General features: G+C 47.0%; 1 protein-coding gene across 2 annotated transcripts; it reads left to right on the top strand.

The window, feature by feature from the left end:
- Positions 1–157: 157 nt before the first annotated feature.
- On the top strand, positions 158–24,486 carry DPP8 (dipeptidyl peptidase 8). Of its 2 annotated transcripts, XM_066196194.1 has the most exons (20): positions 158–214; positions 2,160–2,429; positions 3,904–4,016; positions 4,907–5,080; positions 5,965–6,133; positions 7,316–7,426; positions 7,756–7,884; positions 9,348–9,409; positions 10,442–10,542; positions 11,850–12,027; positions 13,175–13,334; positions 14,072–14,151; positions 14,537–14,689; positions 15,249–15,384; positions 16,141–16,286; positions 16,797–16,943; positions 17,323–17,475; positions 18,806–18,948; positions 19,575–19,686; positions 20,248–24,486. In XM_066196194.1, exons 2-20 carry the CDS (start codon positions 2,171–2,173, stop codon positions 20,368–20,370), a joined length of 2,649 nt encoding a protein of 882 aa, XP_066052291.1. In that variant the 5' UTR covers positions 158–214; positions 2,160–2,170; the 3' UTR covers positions 20,371–24,486. The 2 variants fall into 2 exon arrangements, with proteins under 2 accessions (XP_066052291.1, XP_066052290.1); XM_066196193.1 differs by lacking the exons at positions 19,575–19,686; positions 20,248–24,486 and having other exon boundaries at positions 180–214; positions 17,323–17,459; positions 18,806–18,895.
- The last annotated feature ends 538 nt before the right edge of the window (positions 24,487–25,024 follow it).

Below are 25,024 nucleotides of genomic sequence, written 5' to 3'. Positions count from 1 at the left end.
CTGTAGTGTGTGTGTCCCAGTCCCTGTGCAAGGGCTGCCTGTGTCCCGTGTCCCGGTGCCCGTGCCCGGGGGATGTCGCATCCCTGTTCCCGGTCCTACCGGCCGGCAGGCAGCGCCCTCCGCAGCCCGTGCGGCGCCCGTACTGGAAGCGGAAGCGGAAGCGGCAGCAGCGGCCCGGCGGGGCGGCTCGGCAGCAGCGCCGCCGCGGAGCGCCGTGAGTACCGGGGGAACCTCGGGGGCCGGGCGGGGGGCTCCGCTCCGGGGAGGATCCCTGGGGACCTTGGGACTCCTGAGGTGGGCGGGAGGAGGGGGCTTCACCCGGGGCGGCCCGGTTTTCCGCCCCCGGACAGGCCTGGTCGCCGCCCCGGCCGTGGAGGGACTCCCGGGAGCTGTCCCCGGCTTTAGGGGCGCCCCGGGATCTGCCCCTGGCCGTGCAGGCTCCCCCGGGATCTGCCCCTGGCCGTGGGGGGACCCCCCGAGGTCCTCTCTCGGCTGTGGAGGGTCCCCCGGGATCTGTCCCCGGCCGTGGAGGGATCCCGCGATCTGCCCGCCGTCCCCCCCGGGACCTGCCCCCGGCCATGGAGGAAGCCCCGGGAGCATCACCCTGGCACGTTCCCGTGCCGTTCCCGCTGCTACTGGCTCGTTAATGTCCACTGCTCTTCGGGTTTTATCCCTTTTCTTGGGAGAAGTAGGTCTGGTTAAGAAATGGCAGCATCTGGGGGTAGGTGGGGAAAGGAGGTTTTTCTTTGTTGGAATTCTTCAGATGAAATGAGATTTGCGATTCAGGTTTGAAGGTTGTCAGTTTCTGACGCTGTCTCGTCGGAAACTGACACTGCTCGGTGCATGCACTGCTCGCTGCATGCCTTGGACCCTCCTTCCAGTTGGACAGGGCTCTTTTGTTCTGGATTTTTGTGCTGTAAATAGTGTGAGCCGAAGAAAGACCCGTGTTTGTTCGGTTTCTGTTGCCAGAAGTGAAACTAAACCATTTGTGTTAAGAGGGGTTTGTGTCAAGGAGCAGGTCCTATTTTTTGACTCCTTTGGGGAGGTGTCTCGGCTGCTCTGGAGAGCCATGGGAGAGCCAGTCCATCAGAGAGCTCTGCCAGCTGCCCAAGCCTGTGCCTGGGGCTCCAGTGATCCCTCAGTGCCTGTTTGCTCAAGGGAAATGCTTTATTTAGGCTGTATTAGTGTTTTGTGAGGCTCAGGCCAACATGCTCTGCTCCAGCAGCGTACACAACACTTGTGCAGTCTTTCCATGCTATATATAGACACCCCCTCCCTCCCTTTGAGGATTGACAATCCTACACCTTGGGCTCTCCAGGAATGAACTATGTGACAGGGGTTCATAGCTTGGATCCTTTTGGAGCTGCCCTCAGCTCTGGGATTTACAGTGGGAGGACTTGATTTCCTCTTGCCAGACGTCTGGGCTGATAATTTCAGCTCAGATGCACTTTGTAAAGCCCAGTGGACTGCAGGAAGAGATATCTGTTGAATTAACAGTCTGTTGGGCAGATAAGACTTGCGTTGCAGATAAATCCATTTGGGAAATGATTTTTTTCACTGTGTCCCCTTCTGATATTTGTAATTGGGATGATATAATAGTGTTGATCACTGCTAGACCCGTCTGAGCTTAGTTTGAAAGGAGATGCAAACAAACCCAAGAAGTTATGGGAGAATAATGGGAATAAGGACATGAGCTGCCTGTTGTGTGGAACCACCAGGTTCCAGGTCAGCCACCAGTGTTACTTATTCTGAGCAGTTGTTTGTCCCAGCTCTTGCTCCTCTCCTAATCATTTCCTGTTCTGATATCAGTGTAGTGAGGTGATTTGTGGAGGTCTCAGGGAAAGAAGCAGGTGGGAGCTTAAAGGGGAAGAATTTATCCACTTCATGACCTAAAATGAGTGGTTGGTATGTGTGGGCATGGGAAACACGACAACAAACCTGTGGCTCCATGAAGTCTGTAGTCCCTTCTGAGAGGCTGAGTGGTGCCAGCCTGTTTTCCAGAGCAGAAAAATATCTCCTAGTTCTCTTCCTTCTGCTATGGGTTTTATTCCCCACGTGAAAGGGTGGTTTTCTTAAAGCATTTTTGCTGTGGGGTGTGTGTTGAGAGTGTGCAGTGAGGGTTTGCTGGAGCTGAAGCACTGCTGTTCTGTTTTTTCCAGAAACATGCAACATGGCAGCAGCCATGGAAACTGAACAGCCGGGCCTGGAAATCTTTGAGACTGCGGGTCGTGAGGAGCAGGTCCCGAGGGAGGAGCAGCCAAAACTGGAACCTTTCTATGTAGAGAGGCATTCCTGGAGCCAGCTTCGGAAACTGCTCACAGATACAAGGAAGTATCATGGATACATGATGGCAAAAGCTCCTCATGACTTCACGTTTGTGAAGAAAAATGATCCCGAAGGACCTCATTCCGATAGGATCTACTATCTGGGTGAGCTGGCTGTGGCGATGTCACTGCAGGGCTGCTTGGGATTGACTGTTCCAGCTGGGTGTTCCTGGCAGTTAAATCAAAAGGGATTCCAGGCCACACTGACTGGTCAAAAGTCATGATTGTGATTGTAATATCTCATTAAAACTTGTGAGGTAATCTCCCATGGGAGTGGCGTGATTGGAGGTCACCCATCAGGCCTGGGAAAGAACTGGGAAGTGGCCTCTGGGGCATGTTCCCAAGCTGGAACTCTGTTCAGTCCCTTTTCTGTCACTCCAAATATATACTCACTCCAAAAGCTATGTAGGTTTATCCCCTTTCTCTTATTACAGCTGTTGTGTGAAACCTTGTTCTTCAAATTTTCCTTCCAAAGCAGAGATTTGAAGTGTAATTTTGAAAGTCCTTTGTGCCTCAGCTACTGATGGAGCAGGTTTTCCAGGAATCCTGTTGGGAATAAATAGCAGCGTAGGTCAGGGGCAGCTTAAAGAGTAAATACTTTTGTGAACATTTTTGGTCTTAATAATAAAAAACTTCATGTGGTTTGTTGTTCTTGGATTCAGTGCCTCACTTGTGCATTGTTTCACTAATTAATGTTCACTTGATAGAAGTGATTTGGCACCATAAGTGACACTGTGAGCAGCCCTCTGAGTGGCTTTTTGGAGCAGGCCTTGTGGTGGAGGAATGCTTTTGTCAGGAGCTGCAGTAGCTGAACATAAATCCATGAAAACCTGGATTAGAGAGAGAAGCAATGGCTGAAGCAGAGGCCTAGGAGCCAGAGCCATGTTCTAGCCCCACTGCTTGCCACTTAGGCTACTTGCTTAAGCTCAGGTTTGTGATTCTCAGAGTCTTTGCATGTGCTGTGCAGTGACAGTCAGAAAACTGCTGCTCTTTTTCCTCTTGTCACAAGGTTGGGGTCATAATCCTTGGATGATGCTGAGTTCAAGCACATAACAGATGGGTTGAGGTTGATTCCCTGGGGTGAGCTCTGGTTTCCCAAATGCCACTCCCTGAGCTGTAGATCAGGCTTGGCCTTCCCTTGGAGCACACCTGGCTCCCTCTGGGCTGATCCCCATGTGCCTTCAGAAATCTGAATTGCACTGAGAGAGAGGAGCAGGGCAGGGATGTTCACACCTCCCTTAAGGTCAGTTACCTTTGAAACACAGGCTGTGTATCCCAGACAGGGGAATTGGCACAAAAGGCCTCCTTGATTTATAAAGCTTATGGAATTAAAGAGCGGGAAGAGGACACAGGACTTTGAGCAGCATGGGGTAAGCCTGGGTGTCATTGTTCTCTGCCTTCTCTGTGACCTGCACTTCTGTGAGCAGGGAATTCCCAGAGTGAGGCTGCAGTGCACAGAACATCAGTACTTCCACTGGTAGGAAGGGGCCTGGGAAACTATTCCTGGGCACCCTTTGAGAGTGTTTGGGTTATTAACAGAAAGCTAATACACTTCTTTTTCACCTCACTATCACAATAGCAATGTCTGGGGAGAACAGGGAGAACACGCTCTTCTATTCTGAAATTCCCAAAACCATAAACAAAGCTGCTGTCCTGCTGCTTTCCTGGAAGCCTCTTCTGGATCTTTTTCCGGTGGGTCCTGATTTCTTTCTTGTTTTAAGCACGTGGGAATTGGGGTTTTCACCATGAAAATGTGAAGTTTATTTTCTTAAAAATGTAAAGATTCTCCTAGTACGTGCCAACCCTGCAGCCATCCCAAAATGAAGCACAGCTTTCTCCTCGGTGTTTGGAGTTCCATCCTCTCTGTGTGCTGGATGACTCCTTTTGCTGGCAGAGATGGCAAGTGCTAATTTGCATCAAGTTCTGTGCTGTGAGATCCTGGGGATTGCTGAGGGAGCCTGGAGTCTCCAATCACTTCCCTGCTGTCTTGCAGGGGAAGTGATGATTCCCCCGAGGATCAGTCAGTGGCTCCGTGACTCATGCTGGAGCAGAGGATCCCTTTCCCACTCACTGGGATGTGGATTCCCTTTTCCCTGCTGCACATAGCGAGCTTGCACCATCCCATCCCATGCACCATGGCAGGCTGGAGGAGGTGGGACAAACCCCACATGGAATGAGGTGGATTTTTCCCCGTGTTATTTCCCGGGGCTGTCAGCCAGACGTAAAACTCCGGCTGTGCTCTCCTCCCACCAGACTAGTCACTGCATGTCTGTGAAAGTGAGCAAAGCCTCTCCTGCTCATTCTAGAAATAACAGACCCTCAGTCTGAGCTTTCCCATACCCGGGAGTATTGGGAACAATGCTGGCCTTGCTATGGGAGGAGTGGCTGTCAGTTTACAGTTGTGTGGGATCTGATCGTGGCCTGCGCCTACGAGTGCTGATGGCAGAGGCAAAGCAGGAGTGGGCTTCCAGCCGGCAGCAGGAATCTGGAGGAGGAGGATGTCTGCTCAGCCATCTGCTCCTGGAAGCAGGGTAATGCATGCAGAGCAGAGATGTTGATTGGGCTTCTCTGCCTGTTTTCAGGCCATCCTGGACTATGGGATGTACTCCCGGGAAGAGGAATTGCTGCGGGAGAGGAAGCGCATCGGCACCGTTGGGATTGCCTCCTATGATTACCACAGAGAGAGCGGCACCTTCCTGTTCCAGGCAGGGAGTGGGATTTATCATGTGAAAGATGGAGGCCCCCATGGATTCACCGTGAGTTTACTCATCTTCTGTCTCTCTGTAGGACTTTGCTCTGGCAAGGACCTCCTTTGGCTTGGAGTGAGAGCAAAGAGCAGATCATCAGCAGTTATTGCGCCGGCACGGGAAGTGACCTTGATAACCCTGGAAACAGGGTTATCCACAGGGCCGTGTTTCCATGATTGTAGAAACTCAGATGCAGGGCTAGAAGAAGTGGTAAAATTGTCGCAGCAAGGCAGGACACCAGATTTGTTTGACTTTTCATGACTAGCAGTGTCCATAAAAAGCAACAAAAGGCTCTGTGCTCTTCCATGGGGTCAGACGTCACGTCGGAGACAAGTTTTGTCCCCAGGCTGCAGTTTCCCGGTCACTGTTTTGTGGTCAGTGCTCGATGTGTTGCACCATTTTTACACCATTTGTCTGTACAACTTGCAGAACAAGCAGCCTTCACTCTGCTGGTGCTGAAGCTGACCTTCAAGGCTGAAATAATTTATTATTATTGTAACAGATGCTGGTGTTTGTCTACCCTGTTGTCAGGGGCAATTTACTGTATCTTGAGTTGCTTTTGGAGGACAAGGTTGCATGTTCTGCCAGCCCCTTTTAGGGTGCTGTTTTTAAGAGTGTGCCAGGCTTCTCTACACAAGCTGCCCTCTGATTGGGGCTGATCCTCATCTCTGGGGAAAGAGGCGTGGTGCGACCATCACAGCAGCACAGCTTTCCTTATAAAATATCTGCACAGGGTTTTTCTGTGTGTAAAGTGGGTAAATTCCTCCCTAAACATGTATTTGAAGTCAGTGTCCACACTACTGTGGTCTTCTGAAATCCAGGTTACTCAGTGGATGTCTTTCTGGGTTATCATATTTTACTGTGTTTCTTTTTTGTTTTTTAATTCCCAACAGCAACAGCCTTTAAGACCCATTCTGGTAGAGACCAGTTGTCCAAATATCCGGATGGATCCCAAGCTTTGTCCAGCTGATCCAAATTGGATTGCGTTTATCCATTGCAATGACATCTGGATATCTAATATAGAATCCAGGGAAGAAAGGAGGCTGACATTTGTGCACAATGGTAATGCATCCTGAATTAAATTCCTCTACCTCCTCTGCACTTGTTCTTGCTAGACTGCATTCAGCAATGGCACTAAAGGGTTTCCTGAAATGGGGGTAATGGCCACTGTTTATTCCCCCTTGTTTGTCACATTTACAGACTTCCTGTAGTGCATATACTGTGGGATAATTCTTTTCCCTGCACTGTGCAATCTGTCAGAAAGAGTTGTTTGTTGAATACATATGGAAGGGTTCTTCTCCTGAAACACAGCACATTGCTTTTCACTGGAACAGCCTTTTTTGAGTGGAGGAGCTGTGGGTGGAATAGAGCTGGAGGAAAGTTTCTGTCAGTGAAATCAGGCTGCAGAGATTTTTAGAAACAATTCAGGCAGTTTCTGAAAAGCTCTAAGGCTTCTGCTGGCCCCTCTTACTCAGTAACTTAGGTTCTCACTTCTTACCCTCTTCAACTCTGTTTTAGGCATTTATCCTGGAAGAAAGAAAATGGGAAATTGTGGATAAAACACTTTAAAAATCAATTTCATTTTATATTTAAACTATATAATTTAAATCTTAGTCAATTGAAATTTGTGACACTTCATAATAATGCTTTAGACTATTTAAATACTTAATATTAAAATATTATGTAAGTACAGTAAAAATAAGCTGTAGCAATGACTCCTTCTCAGATGATAATTATTTATGGAGTGCTGCTAAGTTACCTCCAGGGTAACAGGAAAAATATTGAAGCCCTATGGATATGTCATCTTGTTGAGATGTTATGTAAGTCTGTTACTTTTGGGTCATGAATGAAAAACTGATGCTTTCCGTCTTTTGAATGTTTATGTATTCAGTTTCAGTTGTTCAGAAAGGTTTGGGGTTTTGATTTTCTCAAAAGTTCCAATTCACTGAACTCAGGTAGAGAGAGTATTTTCTTTCTTTGACTAATTGAGAGCCTGATTAGGTGGAAGTTAGAAGAGAGAATGGCTTTCCTTTCCTAAAAGAAGCTGCCATGCCAGAGAGGATTAAATCCTCCCCAAATATATGAACAGAGAAGGCTGGAAGCAGAAAACGAATCTGCTGAGAAGTCAGATTTATTATCGTGTAATTGTTCCCTGGGGGTGAGCTTGGGCTGTGTTTGGGAAGATGCAGAACTGGTTTGGTTCTGCAGCACATCATGAACTAATTCTTTGGTGTCTTTTTTTAGAACTGGCCAACGTTGAGGAGGATCCAAAATCTGCTGGCGTGGCCACTTTTGTGCTGCAGGAGGAGTTTGACAGATACACTGGCTACTGGTGGTGCCCAAAAGCACAGCCCAGTAAGTGTTGGGATCCAGCGTGTCTGACAGGCCCTGTCCAGTGCAGAGCTCTCTCTTGCTCTTACTTACCCTTCTGCAAGTTGGAAATGCCCTCCTTTGGAGCTGTCTGCAGCAGGGGGCAAGTTACAGGGGCCCTGTGGGCACTTCCCTTCTCTCAGCAGTGGTGGGAGTTGTAGGAGTCTCAGTGTTTTGCTTAATGAAACGTGAATCACAGGCTTTACTGGATTTTTCTTCATCCTTCCAATCTGCTTGTGCTCCTGAGACAGTATTGATGCCTGCAATAACTGATAATTCTGTTCGGTAATTCTGTGTTGTTAATTCATTTACAGCACTGGATGGGGGTAAAGTTCTTCAAATTCTTTATGAAGAAAACGATGAGTCAGAGGTGGAAATTATCCATGTCACATCACCCATGCTGGAGACAAGAAGAACAGATTCCTTCCGATACCCCAAAACTGGTGAGACCCTGAAACCTTGCACCCCTGTTTCTGGAAGACACCCATTTTATTCCATGTGCCTGACAGCAGTGACTCTCCAAGCCTAGAGCAGAGAGGTGTTGAGTAGTCTTTGAATTGGTGTCCAGGTGGTGCAAATGTGTTTGGGGAAGCTGCTCTGGAGGCTGGATGAGTCACTGGTGACTGTGCTGATACTGCAGCCGTGTGGTTACTGAGGGCTCTGGGTGTCAGGGGTTGGCAGGAACCCTCTCTCATTGTCACTGTTTGAGCCACTCCCTGGGATCCTGGAAGACCCGAGTTGTTAAGGAGTTGATTCTTGTTACAGCCCTGTGTTTCTGAGGGAAGAGCTCCATAATTACAACCGTTTGGGATTTTGGGAGGGTTTCTGTTTAGCTGCTGTCAGTGCTCTGGCAGTTCGGTTCTCTGGAACACTCGAGGGCTCTGATCTCCAGGATTGCTCTTGGACTTTAAACAGCAAACCTGTCCTGCTGCAGCCTGCCAGGAAAATCACCTGTGGTCACACTTGCACAAAAAGTGGATGATCTGGAGGCTTCAGCAGTGAAGGGCTGAGGGCAGGCTTGAAATGGAGGCCACTCCAAGCAGGGAAATGGGATTTATGCAGATGTGCTGAGGGCTGATTCACTGTCAGGTGTGGTGCAAGTTTGAGCAATTCAACCCTTCTGAGATGTCCCTGCTGTCACAGCAGGACACGTTGCTCAGGTAGCAGTGATTTGCTCTCTTTCCTCACTCCTGAAATCTTCATTTTTGTTTGGCTGACCTTCTCGAGCTGCAGAATTCATTCAGATCTTGTGGATGACAGGAAAAGCTTTTTGCTTCTCCTGACTTAGTGCTTGTGTCAAGGATAGAAAAAGGCTCAGTGTGAGGCTGGGAAGCAAGAGGTGACACCTCGTGGTTATTTGGTGCTTGTGAACACTCAGATTTCTGAGAGTATTTTGCCATGGCTCTATCCAATGCAAAGAAAACAAGCTAACCAAACCCCAGATCTCTTAAACAATATGTAGCTTTATTATCATAATGGCACTAGCGATGGCAGTAGGTTTTTAGGTGTTTTAGTTTTCACAGAAGCTCTTCAGCACTGGTTCATTTTCTATGCACCTTGGAATAACAGCCAAACAATGAACCAAAGCTTGCTTTGCTATCCCAGTCACTCCTGAGCATTTACTTCCACCCTGTAAATGCACCCCCTGACTGTGGGAGAGAAGACTGACTGGGACAGTAGCGTGGCTCTTGATCAGTTTGCAGGATTACTGATTATCCTCTAAATCTCCTCACATTTGCAGGTGGTTTTTTTTCCCTGCCTGGGTCTGTGCTGTCTCTCAGACACGCAGGGAGGCTATTTGATCAAAGAACATTCTGCTGTTTGCCTTTTCCAGTCCTGTATGAATAACACCACAATGATGCACAGCAAACAATTGATGCCTGACTGTTAACATCTGTTTTTATAGGTACAGCAAATCCAAAGGTCACTTTCAAGATCTCTGAAGTGACAATCAATGCAGAAGGCAGAGTAAGTCTATGTTCTGTTTATTTGCCAAATCCATTTAATTACTGTGATTTTTTTTTTTTTTTTTTGTAAAATTCATTTTCCAGTTCTGTACAAAGAAACTTTCCTGGTTGTGATGGCTTCCTGGCTTCTCTGAGAGCAGTGCCCTTGGCTCATTCCTGTGCAGATACTCAGTGTGCAGCTGTATTTCTCGAGGCTGTGCTTTTCTTTGCTACCACTGGTGTGTGAACTCAGCTGCAGAGCAGAGTACTGTAGGTGTGGATGGCTAGACCTTCTTATGTCTCTTGATTGGCTGCAGATATTGGGAAAATTGGGTTGCAAATACAGTATATCACCTTACAAAAGCATGAACATATGGAAAGAGATGGACTTTGCTTTTGCCCTGGGATTTTTTAAACAGATGCAGAAATTTCCACAGGCCAGTCCAAGATCTTTGGACAGATGGGAGATTAATCTTATCAAACAGAACATTAACAGCCGTAAATTGCTGGAATTCTCCCAACTCTAGAGCTACTTCAGCCATCAGCAGTCACCTGCTGGGATAGTGATGCTGGTGTCAGCCAGCAAGGTCAGGGAAAGCCTTCAGGACCCTTTGGGTACCACTGGGAGTTGTTCCCAGTCCCAGCAGGGACAGACTGCAGCACTGCATTTCATGGATTAGAACCACATTGATAACTGGGTGTCATGCAGGATGTTCAGCACCTGTCCATGAAAATCCTACAAAACAGCTCGGTATAAATCACCTCCCCTTTACAGGGGAGAATTCAAATGAGTTGTGCAAGATGAATGATGGGTTTGTGAGCAGCATCCAGATTTCTCTGGTCCCAGCCCTGGCTGTACTGGCAGTGTGCAGCTCTCCTGATGTGCTGGGGTCTGGATACAGACGGCCTTCAGTCCCCTGTGTTGCAAAGGCTGAACAATCTAAATTGCATAAGCTGCACAGAAAACATCTTCTGTGTCTAGGCTCTCATCGTGCATGAAAAACTGGTTGTGGGGGTTCATCTCAGTGTCACTGAATTGCTGCTTTGTCAACAGATTGCAGATGTTGTGGATAAAGAGCTAGTTCAGCCCTTCGAGATCCTCTTTGAAGGAGTAGAGTACATTGCTAGAGCTGGGTGGACGCCAGAAGGAAAATAGTGCGTATGTTAATCCTGTCTCTGCTCAGAGGGTTTGGGGTCGTACAGTCAGAAGCAGAATGTAGTGGTCTCTGTCTTCTTTCAGCTTAAGCCTGCTTTCACTTTTACATTGCTGCCAACTTGTTTGTGCAAAGGGAACCATTTTTCCAAAAGCCAAACCAGAGCCCTCCTTGTGTCTTTCTCTGCTCCCTGGCCCTACTGCTTTGGGTTTGGGCACTCGCAGCCTTTGATGTGTGTGTCCTCTCAGCATCCCTGTGAGAGAGAGTGCAGTGCTATTATCCCCATTTTACAGATGGGGAACTGAAGCCCAGAGAGGTTAAGTGCCTTGCCATGGTCACGCAGGAAGTCTGTGGCTGAGGAGAGAAATGAGCCCAGGTCCCCCAGGCCCTAGGCTAGCGCCCTAACCACTGGACCATCCTTGCTGACCAGACTTACTGATCAGAAAACCTGCTGTAAGTGCTACTTACATTTGCATGTCATTTTAACCCTGTAGATGATGTAGTACAGTGTTTCTAACTCACCAGAAGCTGCTCCGAAAGGATATTTCACTAAAAGAGTTGTCCAGCCCTGGCACAGGCTGCCCAGGGCATTGGTGGAATCACCATCCCTGGAGGGACTTTAAAGCTGTGTAGATGTGGCACTTGGGGACATGGTTAGTGGTGGGCTTGGCAGTGCTGGTGGAACGGTTGGACTCGATCTTTTAGGAGTCCTTTCCAACCCAAGTGATTCCATGGTTTTCCAGACGTGCACTCCTCCAGGTTTTGAATCTAAAGATGGCTTTCACCTTTTCAATTTCTTTCTCATCCAAATGTGGAAGAAATCCAGGGAGACATTTGCTATATTGTCCTGCTTTTTGCAGAATTATTGTTGGAGCTACGTATAAAGCCATCAGAATATAGCAGGGGCTGCTGCTGGTCCCTGTAGGTGCCAGAGTTATTCTCTGCCAGGTATAGATCTAACAATAGTATTTTCACAAGCATCCTATAATTTCAATTGAAATTTTTTCTGCTTCATTATTCCCTCTGATTTTTCTCTTCTCTTTTCTCCCTTGAAGCACAATTCAAATCGGGGAGAACAGAATGAGTTAAACTTTTGAACTTGCAGTGCTTATGCAATATTAAAATGAAGCGAAATAGGTTCTTGTGTTATGGAAGAGATTTGTTTATGTGGGTGAAATTTTGCACGTGACTTAAGCTGCAAATGAATATTCCTGACTCCCTCAAAATGCCTAGTGCTACTGAGACTTTCAGACTTGTGTCATACTCATGGTTACATGTTATTTTCTCTAATATCTGTGTCCTCAACAGCATCTGGTCCATCTTGCTGGATCGCTCCCAAACTCGGCTTCAGATAGTCCTGATCCCTCCTGCATTATTCATCCCCACAGAAGATGATGCAATGGAAAGACAGAAACTTATTGATGCTGTACCAGATTCTGTTACACCTTTCATTATTTATGAAGAAACGACAGACATCTGGATAAATGTAAGAATTTGAATGTTGGTGTTACTGTGCTGCCAAGGAGAGTGATCCCGTCGTGCGAGTTCTCTGCATATTCAGTGCTTCCTGCTGTAAAAAGCAGGATGCAGAGAACAGATTTGGGATGTGAAAACAGAGCTGCTTTGCTTGAGTCAATGCAGGACTCAGAGCCAGGAGCAGAGCCCAGGGCTCTGGTGTTCCCAGGCAGACCTTGCCCACAGTGTCATCGACACTGTCCAAGTGTTAGCACCAGCAGTGCCACCAGATTAAATATTCTCCAGGCAAAAAAGATGGATCAAGATGGCACTGGATGAAAAGTCCTGAGAGTCACCTAACAGGCACTGAACGCCTTGTGCACTACATCTGGTCTGGTGAAACAGATTAAGGGTGTGATGTTCTGGGAGGTGAACTGCAGGGCCTGTGCTGAGAGCAGTCATGGCTGTTCCTGGTCACTGCTGTAAACTGCCTCTCCTCACACTGCTGCACATAAAGATCCCTGTCTCTGCAGTGACATCCCATTGGAGGTGTGCCTGGGAGCATCAATCACTGGCACATAGTTGCATCTTTCAGCAGAGAACATTTGCACAAAGCCTTTCAGTGAATGGTCCCTATACAGCAAGTGCTCTCTTAGGTACCATATTCTCTCTTTAGTAAGTGTTTGGTTTCAGAATGGTGCAGTCAGTTTTTCTTTCTCCATTATTTTTACTGTCTGAAGTGGTTCTTGACTGGCAGCTCATACTGTGAAGAAAAATGCTCCTAAGTCCTTCAAAGATTGTCCCTTGAAGCAAGAGCTAACATGTTGATTAGTGGGAAGATGATGTCAGCTCATCCTTCTTTAAATATTCCTTCACTTACAGGCAGCACAGGATAGAGGTGTGCAGAGCTGGGCCCACCTCTGTGTCTAAGCTAGAAGGGCAGGTGCAGAAAAGCTTAATTAGTTTGGTGACCAAGATATGGAGTTAAGACTGGCAGAAAGCTGGAGCTGCAGGGATGTGACACTGGCTGCAGCCCCCCCAGCTCCAGTAAGGGACAGTGCTGCTCTCAGTTACCCTGCTCTGTGTGGTCTGTGTTGAGCAGCAAGAGGAACATATTTTGTGTGACTGCAGTGCCAGAGTCCTGCTGGTAACGCTAATCCACTGCTGTGTCTCCTCAGATCCATGATATCTTCCATGTCTTCCCTCAAACCCAAGAAGATGAGATAGAGTTCATTTTTGCCTCTGAGTGCAAAACAGGCTTCCGGCACCTGTACAAGGTCACCTCGGTTCTGAAGGAGAGCAAGTACAAACGGTCCTGTGGAGGCCTCCCTGCTCCAAGTAAGGGGAATTGTTCTTGTGCTTTAATTGGGCATGTGTTGCTGACCAGTGAGGAAATAAATGTCCTTCCAGCTGGCAGGAATTATTGTCTTATTGGAAACTTCTGCTGTTGTCCAGGAAAGCTCTTCAGTCATTCCTCTGGAAATTGTACAGGGGTTATTCTGTTTTAACCCCGATCCTTCCTTATGGACTAGAGGGGAAAGTTTCCAAAAACCAGATGGGAAACAAGCTCTCTGTGATACTGTGAGACTTAGTTGGCTTTTCCTCTTCACTGCTGGAATTTGGTCTTGCTCAGATGCAGGACATCGCTGTGTGCAAAGCTCCCAGAGTGGTTTTTTCCAAGCACGTGTTCTTAAATTCACTGTTTCATGCTGTGACAGTTAACTTACTTAGTGTGTGTTGAAGGCACCTACTGAACTCTGAATGCACAAAAAATACTCATAATTTTATTAGAGGTCCTAGTTTCGTGCAACTGTTGTGAGTCTCTTTCCCACATAGCATTATATCTGGAGTTTATTAGATTTCTCTGAATGCATCTGACTTCTTTTTCTTGCTAGATCACCTTCATTCTAAGGGAAATGAAATCATCTCATAAAAGCAGAGGTCTTGCAAAATTCTCAATTTTTGGCACCTCATATTTCCTTTGCCTGCCTATTGTTCAGTATAAAACCTTTATTTCTATGCAAGTGACAAAATATTTTTAGAAATAAAAATCTCTGTACATTGGCTGTTTGCAGGTGACTTCAAGTGCCTCATCAAAGAGGAGATAGCAATTACCAGTGGGGAATGGGAAGTGCTTGGCAGACATGGATCCAATGTAAGTCTTGCTCTTGCTTCCTGGATATCCTGCCACACACACTGCAGGGAGATGGTCCCTTGGAGGGATCAGTACAAATCTATGAATCCGGTATGGTTTTAGCCAAAATACACAGTATTTCTGTTCTGTGTAATCTGTGAGCTTGCACAAGGAGGGAAGGAAAGGTCCCCAAACTGCTGCTCTTCTAGGTCTGAGTTGGATGAATTCTTTGATCATTTGAATCAAACTGACAGAGTTGTAGTCAGAACAGTTGTTTGGTTTATCCCTCGCAGATTGCTGGGCTCCAACTCAGCGTTATGGAAGTGGGGCAGGAGGGATGCGGGGCAGACTTCGAGGTGGTACAACTGGATATTGAGGGATGTGCTGTTTGTTTTGTTCCTGACAGATCTATGTGGATGAAGCCAAAAAACTGGTGTACTTCCAGGGCACAAAAGACTCCCCTCTGGAGCATCACTTGTACGTTGTTAACTACGAGAACCCCGGGGAGGTGAAGCGTCTGACGGAGCGCGGTTACTCGCACGCCTGCTGTGTCAGCCAGGTACCTGTGCCTGCCAGGGCTGCCCTGCCTTAGCCCAGGCTTAGCCTGTCACTCACCACACAGGGCAGCATTGATATATAACAAAAGCAGATTTTAGGCTGTGTTGTGCCCTCCTGTACGTTGTACAGTCAGTCTGTAAAACCACCCTGGAAAACCAGACTTGACTTCCCAGTTGCTCTCCAGCTCACTTCAGGACAAAAGGAGCCAGGATGAATTGTTTGAAACTCTTTGAGCCTGACTCTCTGCCTGCAGTGGACTAGAGAGCAATCACCAGAGGAGATGAGCCTGAGCAGCATTGGGTGGAGTTCCAGGAATCCAGCTGGGAATTCATGGCCCAGAAGAAGGTGTGTGACAAGGCTCCTCAGGCCACTCTTGGATTTTCAGGTGTATCTTTGGGTTTGGAGTGTTAAGGGCTGTAGTGTTTCAAAAGCAAAAGTGCTGAGATTTTTGGTTTAATTTGGTCCATAAACATCTTCTGAAAGATCTAAATGCAAAAGAAATTATCACTTGCTTGTGGCTCTGCACCGAGGAATTCAAAGCGTTTTCTTTTTCTCCCCAGGACTGTGACATGTTCATCAGCAAGTACAGTAATCAGAAGAACCCCCACTGTGTGTCACTGTACCGGCTGACAGGATCAGAAGATGATGCAGCTCACAGGACTAAGGAATTCTGGGCTACCATTTTAGATTCAGCAGGTAATGGCATGGATGAGGAAGAGGAAAAGGACAAGCAGGATCACAGGATAAAAGATATCCCAGTGTATGCTTGCTTGAGATTTGCTGCTGTGGCTGACCAGACTTGTCCCTGAAACTCAGGTTTGTGTGAGGAGTTTGTGAAGTACAGGAGGGACATTTTCAGCTCAGCAACAAATGGATATAAACAGACCATGAAGGAATTTAGAGTGGAAATTACCAATTTTCTCCTGCCAGTTTTAGCTCAAGGAGGGATTTAAGTGCACTCGCTTGCTCTGTGTGATGTGCCTGCTAAAGACTGTGTTCCTGGGGAGGGAGGTGCACTTCTTAAATAGTGTGTACTGCTGCCTACTCGTGTCTTCATGAGACAGCTCTGGGGCTATAATCTTCCTCTGGATTTCTGTTGCCTTTCATTTCTCCTTACCTGAGGCATACTGCATGTCCTGTGATTTCCACGAGTTAATGTAGCGAGTCCTAAGTGGAATTAGTAAGGGATGGGACATCTGTAATGGCTGTGTCAGGGGAGAAGAGTTACTGTCATTCACAGGGGAGCAGGGATGGGGATGTGATAGGGCTCAGAAGGCGCACCTAGAGCTGGGGCATTCCCAGTCTCTGCCTGGATCCAGCCACACCCTCTTGAAAGTGTGGGAGAGTTCCACTGGGATGGCAGTGAGACTGGTGACAGGGCAGTGGTGCAGCAGAGCTCTGTTACTCATCCATTCCTGTTAAAGCCAGGCTCTCTGTTCCCTCCCATGGCAGGTCCTCTTCCTGATTACGTTCCCCCGGAAGTGTTCTCCTTTGAGAGCTCCACGGGGTTCACACTGTATGGAATGATGTACAAACCCCATAACCTGCAGCCTGGGAAGAAGTACCCCACAGTGCTCTTCATCTATGGAGGCCCTCAGGTGAGTTGGTGAGCAGTGGGATGGGCTGGCAGGGATCACTCCACTGCTCTCCTGCAGGAACTCTTCCTGCCCTGTGCTCAGGGCAGCAGGTGGCATTTTGCCTGTTCGGTGAGTAGGTGCTTGGCCAAAGGTGCTGTAAGGATTCATTGTTCCCAGGTCATGGATCCAGGCACTGCCACTTGTCTGAGGACAGGTATGGAGTAGCAGAGCTGGAACTGGGAGAAAAGGGAATCAGGTAGTCCTTGTTCCCAGTTCTGTCTCCTCCTCCTCTCCAGTTGCCTCATTGGACCTCAGATCAGCTCTTCATACCTGTGACACAGAATGGCTTGTTTTACTGGGAGAAGAGTTCATTGCATAGCAGAGGGAGGGAATCCTGCAGCGGGGAGTAGGGATCTTGAAAACTTTACATTAAAAAATTGTATAAAGCATTTGAAGGAAGGTAAATATAAACAAAATTTGAAACTGGATTAAGAGGTGACCTCTGGATTCTGTGGTGCTCTTGTGTTCCAGGTACAGCTGGTGAACAACCGGTTTAAAGGAATCAAGTACTTCAGACTGAACACCCTGGCTTCTTTAGGCTATGTTGTCGTCGTCATTGACAACAGGGGCTCCTGCCACCGAGGGCTGAAGTTTGAAGGAGCCTTTAAATACAAAATGGTAAGTGGGCTCTGAGTTTGAGTGCCAGTGTTAGTAGCACTGAAGCACAGGTTTGGCACAGGTGCCCAGCACTGCCTGTGTGACACTCCCGGGATTTGGGAACAGGAAGTGTGTGTCAGGTGAGAGTTGAGGGAGGAAAGATGCTTGATGTGGGAAAGATAAAATGTCATGGTTTGAGGTTGTGAACCAGCTGCAGCCTGACACTGGGTGGTTCATAACGAGGCTGTGACTCCTCACAGATACAATTTGCAGCTCACACCAAGCAGGACAGCTGCATTCTGAGCATGGATCACTCCTGAGTACCAAAGCTCTAAAGGTGGTAATCCTGAGAATGTAACTTTTGCCTGTAACTAACAGAACTTTGTCTCTGCCCTGCCAGGGACAGATAGAAATCGATGACCAGGTGGAAGGGCTGCAGTATTTGGCGTCACAGTACGACTTCATCGACTTGGAGCGTGTGGGCATCCACGGCTGGTCCTACGGAGGCTACCTCTCCCTAATGGCTTTAACACAGAGGTCAGATATCTTCAGGGTATGTTCATGCATTGAGTACTACTCTGGTGGTGCAGACAGAATTTTTCCTTTAATAGTGTGACTTCCATGGATGGTCACGGCACAAAGACCATGGAACTTGCTTTAGACAAGTCAGGACACAGTGGAATGGCTGTTTTCTTCAACACTCTTCTGTTTGGGTGACTTCAGAGAGAAGTTGCTTTCCTAGCAACTGTTGGACTGTTGAGCTTGCAATGACTTGGCTGTGGTCCTGTACCTCTACCTATCTCAGGTCACTTGTGCTGAAGATACCTTAGATAGTGTCAGCTGCTGCCCACTTAGTGCCAGCTGAGCTCTTTGTGTTGGGAACCAAAGGTAAGGGAAACGATCCTAGTGAAAAACAACACCTCCTTCTCATCCTCTCTCTTTGTGGCCCTGAGAGAGGAGTTCCTTTGCAGACTGATCTGTTCCCAGATCAAATTGCCTGTGCTGTTGCAAAGCAGTGTGTTCTGAAGCAGCCAAGAGGACAGCCTGGGGATTGGGAGAGGTACTGGAAAGAGGTTCTTGTGCCTGCCTGACTTTAGACCGCTATAATAAACAGCCAGACTGCCTTTGAGTAGAGTTGTGGGAAGAGCTGGTTATTGCCCTTGAGATGTGCTTTGTTCTTTGTGGCTACTCTTGCTTTCTTTAAGTCCAACCTTAGTATTACTGGGATGCTTAATAATTATTTGTCTCAATGCTTAACAATTGTTGTATTTTTACCTTTACAAACACCTGCCTTGCAAAGGGGTTTTAGGTGGTTTTGTGGCAGGTTTTTTTTTTCTGGGTCTTTTTTTCCACAAGCCTCTCTACAAGGTGTTGGTAGCTATGCAGGGCAGTTTGCTGAGTCCTAGGGAGTTCTGTCTGTTCGACATGCAAATGGACCCAAACCCACAAAACCTCACAGAATGCACTTCCCTCAGCATCCCTTGCAGGGGGTATGTTTCGAGGTGCTTCCAATTTACCTGTAGGCTCTTCCTGGTTTCCAGCACGAGTGGATCATAGCTGAGCTGTGCTGTGCTCTGAGGCAGAGACAGCAAGGATTGCTTTGCTGCTTCCACAGTTACAGTGGGATGAAGCCATGGCGGGGAAGGATGTGGCCAGGTCAGGGGACAGTGCTGTCATTCCCAGGTCAGGGGCAGTGCTGTCATTGCCAGGTCAGGGGCAGTGCTGTCATTGCCAGGTCAGGGGCAGTGCTGTCATTCCCAGGTCAGGGGCAGTGCTGTCATTCCCAGGTCAGGGACAGTGCTGTCATTCCCAGGTCAGGGGCAGTGCTGTCATTCCCAGGTCAGGGGACAGTGTTGTCATTCTCCTCTCCGTGGCACTGGCAGGTGGCCATAGCCGGAGCCCCGGTCACGCTGTGGATTTTCTATGACACGGGATACACGGAGCGCTACATGGGCCACCCGGAGCACAACGAGCAGGGCTACTACCTGGGATCCGTGGCCATGCAGGCTGAGAAGTTTCCTTCTGAGTAAGTTTGTCTTCTTTTTCCTACCAGGAAAGTTCAAGCCCCAGAGACACATTTTTATCTCCCTGTTCTTGGTATTTCTCTAATCACAAATGCTCACATTAAATAATATTAAAAAACCCCCAACAATACCCAACACTAATAAACTTAATACTCAAATGAGCATTTGCATAATCACAGACCATTTCATGTTAGCCCTTTTATACTATATTTTTTGTTTAAAGAAGTGACAAACATATCTTCAATTGGATTAGCACTTTAGAGCCCCACTAAGCTAAACAAATATTAGTTGATTGAGATGTTTTTGTGTGTTCTGAGGCTGTCTCAGCACAGCAGAGCAAGATGGAGCCATGGGCTTTTTTGCCAAAGAGCTGACAATCAGCAAGGTTTAAGGCCTCATGTTGTCCAAGCTAGGAAGCATTGCTGAGAAATAAATAATGTGCAGGAAGAACTTTCAGAGGAGGAAGGAACAGGTTCAAGAAATGTGTCTAACCAGAGCAATTTACAACTGCGAAATTACTGCTTTCAATGCAGATGCTCTTTTCTGGGGAGTGTTTTTGTAGGGATGTGTGTGGACTGTGAAATGAATGGGATGCTGTCTAGAGCTGTTTGTCTCTTGCTTTTCCCAGACCAAACCGTTTGCTGCTGCTACACGGATTCTTGGATGAGAACGTTCACTTTGCACACACCAGTATTTTGCTCAGCTTTTTGGTGAGAGCTGGGAAACCCTATGACCTACAGGTAAGACCAGAGCCAGGGTGAAAAGGTAACATGTGTGTCTTGGAGGAGTGCAGAATTGGAACTTACACCGTGGCTGTGCTGGACACCTTGGAAGTCTAGGATAAAACTGTAGCATTTGAGCCAAGGATTTTTTTTAAATGTTAATATTTTATGAGTTAGCAAAAAGAAAAATTGGGTAAATAAGTAGTTAAGGCTGTTCCTGAGGTTCTGCAGCTGGAAGGCAGTGCAGCAGTGTTCATGCAGCATGGAGCAGCATTCTGCATTTAATTAAACCCTGCTGGCTCAGTGCAGGTGGAGCCCAGGGATCCCACACCACACTGCAGAAGTGGGAAAGTGCTCTGGGCAGGAGCTGCCTCTGCTCAGCCAGGCTGACCCCCTCCAGCACAGCTGGATCCCAGTGAGTTCTCCTGGGTTCAGGCAGTGCAGGATGAGGTGTGTCAGTTCAGGTGCAGAGTTAATGCACGGACATTCCGCGGACATTTGGAATGTGGCTCTGGGACTGATTTAAATATTGGCGCCTTCAACTCCTGTGGATATTTACGACTTCGTTTTCCATTTCAGATCTACCCTCAGGAGAGACACAGCATCAGGGTCCCTGAGTCGGGGGAGCACTATGAACTGCACCTGCTGTATTACCTGCAGGAGAACCTGGGCTCTCGCATTGCTGCCATGAAGGCCATGTGACTGACCTCAGAGCTCTGCTCCACGCACAGGGAGGTGTAGGAAAGTAGAGAAAATAGGATGGAACGTTGCTTTCTGGTGCCTGCCACACGTACACACACTTACACACCCTCACAGACATTTTTTTAAATGTAAATTTGGTGCCATACAGGAAATTAAAATACGGTGATCTAATAACTTTAGTTATTAAACTTTAAGTTTAAGCTGTAAATAAAATCCGATGTCTGTGGTATAATACAGTACCATGGGTGTTCTCTTGGGGGACGAGCTGAAACTGAAAACAACGTACTTCTACAGCACCAGATCTTCACTTTTTAAAAGCATTATGGCATAATTGATGTATTTTTACAGTGTGTTCCTTGGTATCTTATTACATTATACTGGATGATTTACTCACTACACAGCAAGAGTTTACCTGAATGGTTACAACTTTTATTAATTTTCAATGCTATCATATAGCTTTTATGCTTTGTGAAAGGGATGTGTCTCACTCCTTAGAAGGTGGTCACAAGTTGGACACATCCCCTGTCTAGATGTTAATTGTTTTTTTAAGAAGAAAGACTTTTAAGCTGTCTCTTAACATATTTAAAGTTTGGATTCAGATCAGTTGATGCCAGGTTCTTTGATTCCTTCTCCCCTAGGATAAATCATTCTCTTTTCTTCCAGCAGCTTGAGAACCTATCCTGATTGTACTTGATTTCAGTGGAGAGGTGAATTGATACTTTACTGTGATACGGGCATAACAGTCTTTTATTCTGAGGTGCAAACTAACTTAAGTTCAAAAGCAGAAGCTGTAAACTTTCAAACAAGCTTCAAAGTGCATCCTGTTGAGATTTTTCCCTGATGTTCACTCTGGAGCTGGGTTTGCAATACTCCTTCCTCACCCTCACATCAGCATGATACAGGCGTATGCATCCTGTTGCAATTGAGAAATTCAGTACTCTGATTCCAAGGTCTGCAGAGGATGTGTGGGGAGACCTTACACGTGAGGCAATATGAACTGTTCTGTTGAATCTCCTCATGGATGAGGGGCTATTTCCCAGCCTCATGCCCTGTCCAGTCCCCTGTTCCTGGGTCCTTTCTAGCACTACTGTGCATGATGATGATGATGATGCTGTCTTTGAGAACCCCTTTCTGTACAGCTTCAGGTAACCCTCAAGGAATTGCAGTCCCAGTTGTGTTTTTGCTACTGAGGTTTTAACTAAGCAGCAGGCTTGGCTGAAAAGCTTAAGTGTGTGAAGGCACTTTTAACTGGCAACAGGTAATTTAGGATAGAGATCCACAGAAAATTTTTCTCTTTAATCCAGAAAATCCTCCCTTTGGGACCTGCCTCTGAGACTTTGATAAGTTTTAATGGTTTTCTTAGAAACCCAAGAACTTCATTTTCCTTCTGTTTTGGTGCTAGAGAGAAGCAGAGCATGATTTTCTTTTCATCTGCTGAAAATCTGGAATCACTCTCAGTGTTTACGCTCTTAGAACTCCACATGTTGTAACCTTGTACTTCCCTTGATTTCGTGCTGTTCAGCTTGATCCCAGAACTCGGGATTTAACACAGTCTGGCTGTATCGGATCAAACTGCATCGTTTGTCAGTTAAACTGCTGGGCATGTGCACCAAAGCAAGGGGAGCTGGGGCAGTTACACGGTTGTAGAAGCCGTGTGTGAGAACAGGATCTGGGATTTGGGATACACGAAGGAGCCAAAGCCGTGCGGGGAGTGTTTCCTCCGCAGTGGGGAGCCTCGGTTCGGGCTCTTTGCCGGTTTTCAGATCGCACTGATTACAAGTGGATCCGTTGAAGCCCCATTAGCAGGTCGGTAACGGGTTGGTTTTGGGAAGGGCGTGGCAGGGAAGGCGCCCAGCTCCAGGAATGTCTTCTCTTAGCGGGTAATTGTGATTGAAGCAAAGGCAGCATCCCTGGGGAGTGTGTTACAGTCAGCACCGAGAGAGGAGCACATGTGCAACACAACAGTGGGTAGAGACAGAAATAAGCTGTTCCTCTGGAATTCCATTGTGTTCCCTACGTGTTTATGCTGTATTATATATACATATATCTATATCTGTTCATATATACATATATGTATAAAATTACCCATGGATAGTATTCCCCTTTTCCAAGGTTGTTTATATTTTGTTCAATATTAAATTAACTTGCTTTTTTGGGGGTGTTTTTTGTTCTTTTTCTAGAGGTGATTACCCTTGAATGTAAATGTACATCATTTTTAAGATGAAATTGATCCTTTTGTTTAAAAAACAGAACAGAAATGGCCTTCATCAAACAGTGCTTTTTTGGGGGACTGATGAACTAAACATTATGTGAGTAAACCAGGCTAGGTTTGGATTTGAGGCAGGATGTGATTGTAAGTGCTGACATAGAATTTTTAATAATGCATCCTTCCACTGTTTTAAACATATACATCAAAAAGCTATTAAAGTACAATATACTGTAAGTGCTCTGTTTTGCAACATAAATTATGGATTCTTCCTTTCCTACCATTTTCTTTTCTTTTTACTGTAGTTAAGCACTTTAAGACCCCCGTGCTCTCTTATCCTGTGGAAGTGCTGGAAGGATTTATCACCAGAGTTTTGTAGTTCTTGCAAAAGAGATGCCTTAGATGAAGTCTGATTCCAACTAAATTCCCAGTGAAGAAAGGCCCTGTTGTGTGATCGAGACTGCAGAGGTAGGAAGATGTTAGTGCTGAGGGACTTTGCATCCTTATTTTTGGGGGGAAGTGGTATTCCTGCACCTCATACGGTGAAGTGTTGGTCTGGCCTAGGACCAGGACAAGGCTGTACCTTACAGTCCTGGAGATGGGAATGTCACTCAAGGAGGTTTCCTACCTGTTTGATATTTGGGATTGGACTTTGTCACTTCCTGCATGTTAAAAAATCTCTTGGTTAACGCGAGTTTTAAGCAGAACTGGTGAGATCCTGGGGGAGCACATGCAAGGGAGGTTGTGGAGCAAAAAGGTGTGAGGAGGAGCCTTTGCTGTGGCTCCCAAACCAGAGGTTGGTCTGTCCCTGTGGAGGCCCCTCTGCCTTCCAGCTGTGTCTGCCCAGCAGGAGCCCTGCTCTGAGCAGGAGCAGGACTGAGGCTTCCTTGCATGGTGGATATTTAGTTGCACAGGTGTCTTTGAGATGAATGTTTTCACATGTTTAAGAACGTAGATGAAATATGGGGATCTGAGTGCTGAGATTGTTGCGTGTTGGTGCAGGCAGTTTCCTGTCTTTTGAGGTGGTTGGGTTTGCTTGTTTTTGTTCCTGGTGAAAGCACGTTCTTTCACCCCGTTTTAGTGCAGCTTCCAGTGATGCCTCGTGAGTGTGGGATGTGCAAAGCTGTTGGGTTTCACCCCCACCTCCCTTTGTTCTCAATGATCTCTTTTTATTCAGAACACAGTAAAATTAGTATGTACCCAGAACTGCTTAATTTTTACAAACTCAATGGAAAAACGAGCTCAAAGCATCAAGCAAAGCTTTGAAAATAACTAACTTCATTATATTAGAATGGAAAATGCATTCCCTGCTTCCTAGTGGCATTTGGAACTAGGCTATGGAAAAACTTTCTGAGTGGGATAGTGTACTAATGCTTTAACTCTGGAGCACCTGCGCCTGAACCTGGGTAGGAAATTGTGGAGAATTCTCATACTCCGAGTTCCAACCCGTATTCCCTGCCAGGAGAATTGGGTTGTGCTGCTGCTGTGTGTCTGTGTGTCCGGCTGTCCTGCTGCTGCCGTGACACCCAAGCCCTGCCCAGGCAATAACAGACTCTGAGTAAGCAAAACCTCAGCCAGGTGAGGCCCCTGCCTCGGGCTGCCCATTTCCTTGAATGCCAGAACCCTGCAGAGACTTTCCATGTGCCCCTTTGGAAGGGGCAGAGAGCTCTTCCTGCGGTTTTTCCTTGGCTGTTCTGCTCAGTAGAAGTTCAGGTGTTTAATTTGAGAACATGAAGTGCCTGCTGTTTGCGTTAACAAAATTGCATGTCTCACTCCAGTGGTTTTATTGGGCTCCCTCCCTCCCTCCCCCCTCCCGAGCTCCATGGCTTTTAATCATGTAAAGTGGAGACATTAGTTTTGCTGCGTTTTATTACAAAACCTTTGTTGCAATAAAGATGCTGCTAAATAAATTGAATTAAATGTTGGGTTTTTTTCCACCCTACTTTCAACCGTCTCTCTCCTTGATTTAGGAGAGCTTGTGTGTAATTAAATCTGTGCCCTCGTTGCGCGGTGGAAAGCAGCAGTGATGTGTGTTTGATGCACGTCGGGTGTTCCACAAAAGCATCTGCCACGTTTCCTGTCCCTTGTGGTTTGGGAGATGGATACCATCAGGAAGATCAGGCATTTCCTTGGCACAGCCATGTTCCCTCTCCTGAGCGTTTCCATGTGAATGCTGTTTGCAGCCCTCGGCAGCCACCAGCCGGAGCTGTCGCACCAAGGACTGCAGGATGCAGCCTCACCGAGGTGGGACAAGTGCCACGGGGGAGGAGGTGGCCCTGGTGCCCCGGCAGAGGAACCTGTGTGAATGGAATGGGCAGTGCAAGAGAAGAGATGTCCCTTCGTACAGTCACCTTGTGCTCAGCCTCCTGTTTGTCTCTCTGCCCCGTTGCTATACAAGGTTCCCAGTTTGCAATCCTTAGTGTGCATCCGTGAGGGCTTTTGAGACCT

The sequence above is a fragment of the Chamaea fasciata genome, unplaced genomic scaffold (assembly GCF_029207755.1).
Source record: "Chamaea fasciata isolate MVZ Bird 193981 ecotype frontalis unplaced genomic scaffold, bChaFas1.0.hap1 SCAF_14, whole genome shotgun sequence".
NCBI lineage: Eukaryota > Metazoa > Chordata > Aves > Passeriformes > Sylviidae > Chamaea > Chamaea fasciata.
The sequence above is the reverse complement of the archived record's forward strand: the minus strand, read 5'-3'. Positions and strand labels throughout refer to the sequence as shown.